We start from the raw sequence: 11939 nt of genomic DNA, 5'->3' as shown, positions 1-11939 counted from the left end.
AACAAGATAAAGACCGCACGGTAATCATACGTTTATACATTCATAAACAGAAACAGATTTGAAGCTGATAAACAATTTAATTTCTTGTGGTTGTTGAACAATTTAGAAAAAAGCAAAATTAAATTATTAATAATTTAGTTAGATGATTACAGAGTTATTTTGTTTTATTAAAATGAATAATTACGCATATAATAAAATACTGTTTGCTTGAAAATAATCAACGATCAATTGATAAAAAAATAAAACAATACTCTAATAACATTACAGATTTTTTTAACTCGGCACTAAACATATTATACATTGATACATCCTGGAATAACACCTGAGAAGTAAAATATATCTGAACACTTTTAGTTTTAATAACAGGTGAGAAGAGAAGGGATTTCTACAGTAATGCCCCCTGGAGTGCATTGATTATAATAAGAATCAGTATAGCTGTTAGAAAGAGAGTATTGTAGGTTCAGCTAACGTAACTGATTTTGTGTTAGCATTGGTTTACTCTTAGTCTGATGACTGAGAATATGAAACTCATTTGAGGTTTGATTATTGATGGTGTGAAATTTTCTGCAAAACTCAGCCATGCCTGGATTGATGAGCGTGGCCGAGTTCGTGACAGAAACTCGTGAGGATTATAACTCACCGACAACGTCGACTTTTGTTGGTAAAATGCCTCAATGTCGTCAAACCATAGGATCCCTCGAGGAGGTAAGTTGTATTCGAGACTTCCATAATTTATGAAGTACTAAATTATAAAAACTCAAAAGTTAGTGATTATGCAACAATTTTATTATCATTATCTGCTGTATTTGAAAATATAACAAATAAAACTTACGTTATGCTTTCTTTTTTAGTTTTAGTTTTACAGTCTTAAATGAGTGTCCAGGATTTAGGCCATCAAAAATTACTTGTTCAACCTCGTAATACTAAAAAACAGTCGACTTTCAGTTTTGTTGCCAAGACCAATATAAACTATTGACTTAGGAATATCAAATTTTTGATTAAATAAAGCATGTCACATGTTATAAATAATTAATAATATAACTTTGAAGTAACTTTAGTACTTAACTGTTAACATTGAGTCACAGTGTTAATGTTATTGCATATTGATTCCAAAAAGGATTAGTAATCTTTGATATTGAAAAAATAAATATTGGTAACATTAATAACAGGACAAAAGGTTTTTTTAATATGCATCCTGTTTTGATAAAGTTAATTAAATTAAATATACTTAAGTTTAGTGATTTAAAATATTAATTACTACAAAATATAGAATTATGTTTTTAACTGTTTAGTGTTGTGGGTTTTCAAGATGATTATATATATAGTTTATGAATATTTTATTGGTAAGTATACATTTTAGTCAATAAGTATCTATTAATAAGTAATGTCATTAAGTCATATGAATTTGAAATAGTTGTAATTGTGACAGTAAATAATCAGCCCCTATTGCTATTACTTTTAAACTATATATATATAACTGTTTATATTAAAAATGTTTTACACTTTTAATATTTTTATTTTTTAAATTAAATTGAAATTTTTTATTTGTTTTATTCATGCAGTTTGTTTACAGTTATTCCTGTTTACTATTTATTCTCTGTTGCTTTAATGTATAGACATTTGTATATGTATATATGTATTATTTATGTGTGTGTCTGTATATATATATATATATATATATATATTTTGGGTAAGAGTTCCATATGGCACCCCCACTCAATTTTTAAAAAAATTCATCAAAGTAATATTTATGTATTAATAAATCATATTAATAGTATGATCTGATAATTTTAATACATTATTATACCACTTACTTCATTAATTAGATGTACAATCTTTTTTATCCAGGCAATTCTACAATTTTTGGGTGGGGGTGCCATATGGAACTCTTTCCTTATTTTGAACTAACAGCCTCAATTAAATTTCCAAATCATAATCTCAATGTTATTCAAAAGATCCAAATAAAACATATAGTTATTTTTAACTGCAAATTTACACATATACTTATTGTATGCAGCATGCCTATATTTTTTTTTTCATGTATAATAAATACCTATATAAATTCTGAACCAACAGGAATATAGTTATGTAGTGAAGCAGATTATTATGAGCAAATCTCACAGTTTTGTATGATTTTTGTGGAGTTTAGGGTAAAAGATGACAGGTGTTGGCTGTAATACTAATACTAGGTAGCACAAGTTCTGAGCACAAAATGTTTATTCTTTTGCTTTATTTATTTAATGTAGTGTGGGCAGATACTCAATGAAAACACATAAATTTGCAAATTCTAATTAGATTGTTGCATCACACTTTAAATGTTACAATATAACTACTCTCTTAAATTAATATTAACTTCTGATCAGTTAAAAAAATAAAAATCAACCTGGTATTGATTATGGTTAATTAAATACACTGTTCTTATGTTTGTACTTAAAAAATATCAGAATGCATTGATTCTTCAGTTGGGTACCTACTCTGTTAACAATGTTTATGCCTGTAAACCTGATATCTTACAAGGTTCTGCCAGCCTAGGAGACTTAGGTTAGTCTTAACTATACTAAGCTAACAGTGTGAAATAATCTCTTACAACACAAGTATAATAATGTAATATTATAAAATTAGATTTATTAAATATTCTAACAAATACTGTTATGAAAAGTAGTATTAAAGAAAGAATAGAATATACTTATGGAACATATAAACACTAGTTGTTAGTTTTAAATACTGTCATAAATTTAATGTTTATTGAAAAACTTAACAGCAGTATAACTACGTATAAGAACAGTAAAATATAAACATTCCACAATGCTCCTTAACAATGTCTTTAAAGGTCTTTAAACAGCTCTAACTGTGTAACTTTAGAGGAATATGACATCTAAGATAAATTACTGACATATTATTGTTTAGCTATAAAGTCAGGTAGTAGGAGAGTACTAGTAGTGGGCAAAAAACTAATGTTTATGGAGAAACAATAAATAGTAATAAGTAACAAGTTAAATAAATACCTGAATCATACTGTAAATATATCAAATATTGGCATTCTAATTAAAATATATCCTTGTTAAATGTAATAAGAAAAATAGTTTATTAAACATGCACAAATAATCCAACTTTAACTAACCAATGTCACTTGACAAAACACATGGGGAGGCAACAGGAAGTAATAAATAAAGTCCCCTAATAACTGAAAAGAAAACTCAGTAAGATTGAAGAAACTTTAATGGTAATAATGAGACTTAGAAAAGAAGATTACAATAGTGGTAAACATGACAGTTAAGGTTTTATCAAGGATATTCTTCAATTTCTAAACTAAGACTTCTTTGACAAGACCTACTTAACAATGAAAAACTTCCCGTGTTTTTTTTTTTTTATCTCAAAGCTTATATATATTTTAAACTCCCTCTGTGTGTTAAACTGTGTAACATTTAATGTCATTTTAAATTTCTTTATTAAATCATCTCTTACTCTTTTTGCAAGAATACCAAAATTGAAATATTTGGAAAAGTTTTCTTATAAAATGTGATATTTTTCCATAATACATAACATAATGGGCACTTGCCTTTACAACATGAGATTTATGTAAATTTATTCTTAAACATAAGTTTTCTATTTCTCCAACATATATTTGCTCAAAACAAATATAATATAATAAATAAATAACATAATATGAATTAAACTAAATGTAGCTAGAGTTGAAAAAAAAATTTTTCTCCGTAGTATGGCCTGTAATATATTTAGTATATGGAATATAACCATTTTCACAAATACAAAAATTTGGTTTATTGCAGGGAAAAATACCTTCATCAGATTTATTTGCTTTAATTATCTGATTTAAGATAGCATATGAACTGTTGGGTTGTCTTCATGATAATATAATTTGTGCTCGATTGATAGGATTAAAATCTTATAGGGTAAAAAAGAGGTTTAAACTTAGTTTAAAATTATAGAAGAAATTAACAATAATTATAAAGATAATATAAAAGGAGTACTAATTATTTTTTTTCATAATAATCTATTGCCTTGAAGTTCAAATTAATATTAATGTTATTGAAAAAGAATTAAGATACAACTTTAAAAGCCAAGTTTGAAAATAAATTATATTACATATACTAAATATATTAAAAGCCCTACTGAGTAGAAAATATTTTTATTAAGCTCTAGACTTAGTTGTAATTCATATAATGTTATTTATGTGTTATCTTATATTTGTTATAAGCAAATATATGTCGGAGAAACAGAAAACTTATGTTTAAGAATAAATTTGCACAAATCTCATGTCAGAAATGCAAATAATTACCCATTACCTGTTAACAAACACAATGATAACTGTATAATGAAAAAAAATATATACTTTACAAGAAACCTTTTTCCAAATATTTCCATTTTGGTTTTCATGCAAAAAGAATGAAATTATTTGATGAAAATTATTTTATTATTAAATTCAAAATATATATATATAAAGCTTTAAGGCAAAAAAATGTGTGAAGTCTTTCACTGTTAAGTAGGTCTTGTCAGAGAAGGGTTAATTTAGAAACTGAATAGTGTCCAGGAAGAAACGAAACAAGTACTTATGTGTTTTTATTTATTTGTTTCTAATTAACTAAATAATAAAGTAGTTCTTTTCTTTTAATCTATTTGTTTCTATATATATATATATATATATATATATATTAAAAAAACATGTTTTACAGTTAGGAGTATAAACTTCCAGAATGTGATTGTGTTGTTAGTTTGAATTATGTTAAATTTTTCTTAAATAGGTATATTGATATTAAGTCCTTCATTTATTTAAGTATTGGTGGATAAGAAGCATCTTAAAAAGACCAAATGGCTGTCTAACTCATTGTTTTTTCTTATAAGTGTTGAATAGTGTGTAAAACCAGATAATAAATTATCCTGTTTCTTGAAAGAAAGGGTATATATGTAATGAACAATTTTCAGATATGGTGGTTCTGCAGAGATATTTCATGAAAATTTTGACACCTGTGCAAATGACGTGGTTAGCAATATCTCAATGCATCAGAAATTACTTATCTTATGTGTCTAGATATGAGCAGATTGCATCTCTCTAGACTTATTGCATACAAGACGGTCATGTGAAGTCTATGTCAATCTGTATATGAATACTACATTAAATTGTGGTTGTAAAATTTTGGTTCAGTCTTGAAACCTTTATCATACAAATTAGTTGAGGCAAATTTGACAGGTAGATGTTGTGTGCATGTCATGGATGATGGCCTTCTTTGTTCAGTTGTTTGAACAACTGCACCACTGGTTTGAAAGCAGTTCCACATTCTGCTCATGACACTTGGATCCAACTTACAACTGTCTGAATGTCTTCTGTAAGGCCTGGCCATTGCTTCATGAAATGTTTGAAGTATTTTGAACTCAATGACTCGCTTTAAAATGATGACTGGAACTATATTTTAATAACCTGTTTACAAAATAGAAGGAATGACTTATCATCTGATGCTTGATTTTCTTAACAATGAACTGGAGAGGGGATTTACATTGTTTTATAACAGTATGTTTGCCTTGTCATAGCTATAGTGTTATGAATGTTTGTTAGGCTTGATTATTTCTTTCATTATACAGTAGTTTTGCTCCTATTAAAAGGCACAAATATTTTAACACAATTTAATCAAGAAACATTATGAACTGAAACAACATTGACTAAAATATATAAAGATAGTAATTGTTTTTATTAGATCACGTCAATATTTAGTATTCTTAAATTAAATCTTTTCCTTCACTATGACTTTGAGTGAACTAGAATGTTTAGAATATTTTTTACTAGATATTTAATAAAATTATGTGTGTGTGTGCATGTGCAGGGCCAGCTCAAGGCAGGTTTGAAGGGAACCCATAGAAATATTTTAGGGGGTGCAAAAATTGTAAAAATTTAGAAAAAATACTAACAAGCAAAGAGAAAAGATATATATGTGATGAAAGTTTGTGTGTAGGACTTAAATTAATATCACATGTGAATTCCATCAAATCCAAATAATGTCTTATTTTATATATGTGAAAACCAAATCAAAGACTTTTTTCCAACTACATTTACTGTTTTAAGAATTTTATTAGCTTTGCCCATTAGTGTGGCAAGTGGCAAAATATTGATTTTGACACTAAAGTTTTTTGTGAGTTCCATAATGGGACAAGAGAGATTAAATGGTTTAGCAATAATTTCAATAGAAAAGGAAAAGGCAGAGAAATTAATATGGACATATTAAGGAAAAATGTTGCCATATTAAAAGCTTGTAAAGTTCCATTTTCTAAAGACCAATTTTTGTTGTATTTTTCTACTGTGTACCATTTTTGTACTCTGTATTTTGAATTTAAAAAAAATTATATAACATTTTGTAAATTACAGAAAAATAGAATAAGAAATATAAAAATTTGAAGAAGGGTGCAATTTTTTATTTTTGCACCCTTTAATTTTTGAACTTAAGCCAGCTCTGTGTGTGTGTGTTTTGATATTGTTTGAACTTATGTATGTGTTTTTGTCCATTATTTTTATTTAATTGTTTAAACAGCTTTCATAATTATTTCATAGAATATTTAACTATATAATATTTCTGAGTACAGTAAAAATTCTGCCCTACAGAAGGAAAGCATAGAATGTCATATGGGTTCATGAAAATGTTTGTTCGTATTCTGTCAGTACACATTCACAATTTCAAATGCATCAATACGCAGTAAGTTACTTTAATGATTCTCATAAATATTGTTCTTGTAACAAATGGTAATTCATGCAGAAACCAGTAAACATGGTTTCTAGCAATAATAAGTGGTCATTGGATGTATAAGGACTAGCGAAGAATATTATGTAAAAATTTGTGATTTCTGAAGTAAAAATATATTGCAGGAAAACAAATTGTATTATCCATGTATGTTAAATACATGACAATAGAAGTCTTAAACTTACTTACATTCTACAAAATACATAACTAAAGATTCAGGCTACATGCATATTTAACAAAACCTTTTTCATTTATAAATATTCTGTTCTAGGATTTCATCCTGTTAAACAGTGTTTGCTATTAATTTAGAATCATGCATGGTTTAAATAGGTAATTTCTGTGAATAAATATAGTTTTATGTCAATTATAAAGGATGATTAATTTACAACCTCAGTAAATTAAAAAGAACTCTAACATTTAAGACTCTTGCCTTCATGGAACATTTAGACCATAAATAATCTTGGAACAAATGTTGATAAAAGTTTTATATAGGTTGTTTGTTTGTTTGTTTGTTTTTAGAATATTCTTATTCACTGAGTCTATTGTTGAAAATTGTTTGAAGATGCCAAAGCTATTTTATTTTTCATTAAAAAACTCTAAAAAATACATGATTAAATTTCTGTGGAATAGTATCTTCACTGACAATATCAAATACCATAACTAGAATTCCCCTTTCTGTGTCAGGGTAGTTTACTTATTCTTCAGCTGTTACAATGTATCGGTAGAACATGCATATATCTAAGTTAAAATTAAATTTAGATCACATTATAGATTCTTGAGATGAATTTCTGTATTTTTATAAAGTATTCTTATCCATCTGTATAATTGTAATAAAAATTAAACTTAGATTACATTATAGATTCTGGAGATGAACTTCTGTACTTTTATAAAGTCTTCTAAACCATCTGTATAATTGTAATAAAAATTAAACTTAGATTACATTATAGATTCTGGAGATGAACTTCTGTACTTTTATAAAGTCTTCTAAACCATCTGTATAATTGTAATTGGTGTTTAATGTGTGTGTATGTGTGTACTTAACACACACCGCTTCCAAATGTTTTATGTTGTTTTGTTCTCTATTTTTATGCAATAGACATTACTGGAGCATGTTTTATATATGGTTCCATTCATATACTGTGTGTGTGTGTGTCTATATATATTGTCCTTTTATGACAGAAATGTACATTTATTAATATACACATGTATGGAAGGATTCTGTTGAACTTTATATTTTATGTGCTAACATAAAAAGCCAAAAAAATATGTGTAAGTTATTTATTTTTTTGTTTATGCCTTTTTTATTAGACTTGTTAGTTTTTAGGCTGAGAAAAATGGTTTTACCACAAAATATTAATGCTGTGATACACTTAAAAATATCTTTTAACATTACTTATTCAGTTGGAATGCAATTAGATAACACTCAAGTTATCTTACACTTACTGTAGAATTATTTAATTTTGAACACTTGGAAAGTGGGAAAAAATATTAATTTCTGAGACTAACATTTTATGGTGAGTTAATGTTAAAAATGCTGTATATGTTCCAAACTTAACCTTTGTTTTTATATGTTACAAAAAGGGTGGAAATATCTCCATTCTTCAAACAGTTTGCTCAGAGGCAGTTCTAGGATGGGGCCATGCCCCCCACCCCCACCAATTTTTTCCAAACTCCCCAAAACACTGTTTATCAAGTTTTTTTTTTTTATTTTACAGGTATGAATATGAAAATAGTAGCATCTAAATATGACATAAATAAAGTAAATACTTTTATTGTAGTGGGTCTGTCCCCATAAACAAAACTGTAAGGTTTAGAATCATCTCGGAATTTGTTTGTGAGGTTTAATTATCCTCAATGATTTCAGTTAGACATAATATACGATAAAAGAAAGATCAGTAAGGCAGAGAGTGATACAAGAAAGAAATCGGTTTTAGAAATCATTGAAACAATATTCTTTTAAAAGACAAAATTAAAACCTCTAAGAGTATCAACCATATTACAAAAATATCTCTCCGTAGGAAGAAAGTTCGTTCCTCCTTTACTTTAGTAGCTAGCTACTTATCTTTTGCACCCACGTGTGTAGAACGTAAACCAAATATGACTTCTTCGTACGTGACGTGGTACGTCTTGAATAAAGTAGGCAACTTTCGCTTATTGTCGTACTGTGTGTACATTGATTATATGTTGTTGTTCTTTGAATTTCGCGCAAAGCTACACGAGGGCTATCTGCGCTAGCCGTCCCTAATTTAGCAGTGTAAGACTAGAGGGAAGGCAGCTAGTCATCATCACCCACCGCCAAATCTTGGGCTACTCTTTTACCGTCACTTTATAACGCCCCCACGGCTGAAAGCGAGCATGTTTGGTGGGACGGGGATTCGAACCCGCGACCCTCAGATTGCGAGTCGAGCGCCCTAACCACTTGGCCATGCCGGGCCCGTACATTGATTATAACTCATGGATATGCCAGTGGTTCGTTACCTAACAAATTTCTCACTAATAATCACACACTCGTTGCACTTACCAGGTGATTTCATTTCTTCTCATTATAAAGTGGCAAATGTGTTTTTACGGGAAAAGTATTGTGATTTGTTTGTTTGTAATTAAGCATAATGGGCTGGCTATCTGTGCTCTGCCCACCACGAGTATCGAAACCCGTTGTGAGTCCGAAGACATACTGCTGTGCCACTGGAGGGGGGGGGGGCTAATGATTTGAATATGTGTGCAAAGCTACAAGTGGGCTATCTGCGCCAGATTTTAAACTGATAAGAAGCTAGTCAACAGCATTGACCATTACTCTGATTACACACCCACACCCCAATGTTTTATTTTTCGTGGTAACAGGACGCAAGCCATTTGCTCTCGGATTTATAATCCGACAATATACGAAAAGTAAAATGAGTGTTGTTTATGAAGTTTTTCGTTGTAAGTCACGTGTAAAGTGATTAAGTTTCAAACTGGCATAGTATCGTTTAAAACACACGGTGGTAATGTGATAACAATTCCAGTATACGTCGTGATTGTGCAACTTTTCAATACTTCGTTTTCGTACCTAATGAAAAACCATTCGATGTTAACTTATGCCTATTAAGTATGTGTAACATGATTATTATTTTAATAAAAATAACAGAACCAGTCTCATCATTCATGTAATTATTGTCAGTACCTTTGTTTCCAAGATGGTTCTTATTTAAGGTTGAATTAAATCGAAGTAGCATATTTAGAATATAACAATGAAAAAGAGAATCGCGAATTTCACACGTTGGTGTGTAATAAATTTTGTGTTTATTTGAATATAATGCAATTGATAACCTCAGTTCTCAGCTTCAGGTACGTATGCTATACAAAAACTTCAAGATGAAAATTAATATAATAGTATCATATACAAAATAGCTCTAAAAACAATATATTACTAAATGTGCGTTATGTAAAAATACTGGTTATTTTGAGCACCGATTTATTGTTATTTTAAAAGAAGAGATAGTTGTATATACTTTTCTAAAAACTGTTTTCGAGTAGTTGACCTCACACAATGACTGACAAGTATAGCTATAAAGACTCGTATAAATTATAAACATATTTAAGTTGATTAAGAAACGTTTCTTTGAATTTATTCAATTGCGAGTTTTCGGATATACGAAAATCCTTCGTTTTTTAGATTCTCGAACGCAAAACCGTTAGGCATGTAATATTTTCAGTGTTGTAATAAAACAGTTTAAATAAAACGCTAAAGCAAAATCACTCTGGAAATGTATTACAGTTACTATAGTGTATATAATTGTTCAGTTACGCGGTGTTTTATAATACAGATATCACATTAAATCTCCTAACTAACGTAAACGTTTGCTCAAAAATACTATTTGGAAAACTCCTTGTGAATACCGAAAAGGCCTATGGCTTTGGATTACCTTAATATTCATTTTTGATTTATTTTTATCACAAAATTATTTAGATTGTAGTCAGATCAGTTCTCAGTGCTCAGCTTTCACATTTGGTAATCTTAGGTTTTTTTGACGATAAGTATTGAATAAACTTGGAATTAAACAGATGACATACATTGAACAGCATTGCTCATGGCGCTGGCTAGATTTGCGTGAGTAAATTATCGACCAAGTAGCAATATCTAGAACCCGTAAGTACTTATGTACTTAAGAAGCAATTTTAAATCTAATAATAGATGTCAGCTATTTAACGGACATTTTAAAGAGGAAATGTGCCTGACAAGTTTTAGTTGGCCATCACACGGTCTCTTGTAAGATTCGGTCTATACACATCGATAAGAGCAGGAAGACGATTTAACAAACTGCTGAAGCGATATGTTATTATTCCGCGTTGATTTTTATTGCGTAAGTAAATTTGCCCGAAAATTTATGAGAATGATGTCATTAAAATTGTCTTGTAAGTCATTCTTTTATGTACACTAATTAAATATTTGCTGTTTTGGTAGGTTACAGTCCTTACACATTTTCATATCTGCACAAGCACTATAAATGGATTAAGTTGAGGTCACCCAAATGTAGTACCTGGTATTTCCTTCGAATTGGCTGTCGAAATAAGGTCAATAACTTTGTATATTTACCGGCTTGGCTCGTTTCTCTGTATCGTATAGACCATAAGCCAAGCTCACATAGTGTGAACTTAGTAACACCCACTGGAGATAAAGGTTGCTTGGTGCCAGAAGAAACCTTAGCGTTTCCCCTTTCAGATTACACTTGTTTTAACCCTGGACTCTTGCATGTTTACTTAGAAGAAGGTTTGAATGATTCCCTTTTCACCATGCACAAGCCGTGACAAGTGCAATTGTGATACAGGTCTCATATAATTAATAACTTTTTATCATCCTTTTCCCCCAAAATTAGCAGATAAGGCTAGATGAAATGAGAACAATATTATTTGTAATGAAAATTTATTAACTAACAAAATAAATTCAGACTTTTATATTGTTCATCTTATGTACATGTAGTAGGAAATGCCATGACTGAGATTCAGTGACTGACTTCATATGCAGTATGTTAAATTGGATCTCCAGCAGCTAATGGTACAAATCATATTATCATTGTCAATATACATGTATATATATATATATATATATATATATATATAGAGTAATATACTTATTAGTAGTAAGTAGTGTATATTACTTATAAGTAAGTTAGTTTACGTTTACTACTACTAACGTTAACCTTTACCCTTTAACCA

The 11939-nt window shown here is 29.1% G+C and overlaps 1 protein-coding gene across 2 annotated transcripts in view; it reads left to right on the top strand.

The window, feature by feature from the left end:
- The first annotated feature begins 403 nt into the window (after nucleotides 1–403).
- Nucleotides 404–11939, top strand: part of LOC106460502 (arfGAP with SH3 domain, ANK repeat and PH domain-containing protein-like) — an 83429-nt gene continuing 71893 nt past the window's right edge. For both annotated transcript variants that reach the window (XM_022387252.1, XM_022387251.1), the window contains exon 1: nucleotides 404–705. In XM_022387252.1, coding sequence (XP_022242960.1) covers nucleotides 580–705 — 126 coding nt within the window. In that variant the 5' untranslated portion in view covers nucleotides 404–579. The remainder of the gene's footprint in view (nucleotides 706–11939) is intronic.

Source organism: Limulus polyphemus, unplaced genomic scaffold (genome assembly GCF_000517525.1).
Source record: "Limulus polyphemus unplaced genomic scaffold, Limulus_polyphemus-2.1.2 Scaffold782, whole genome shotgun sequence".
Lineage (NCBI taxonomy): Eukaryota > Metazoa > Arthropoda > Merostomata > Xiphosura > Limulidae > Limulus > Limulus polyphemus.
The sequence above is the reverse complement of the archived record's forward strand: the minus strand, read 5'-3'. Positions and strand labels throughout refer to the sequence as shown.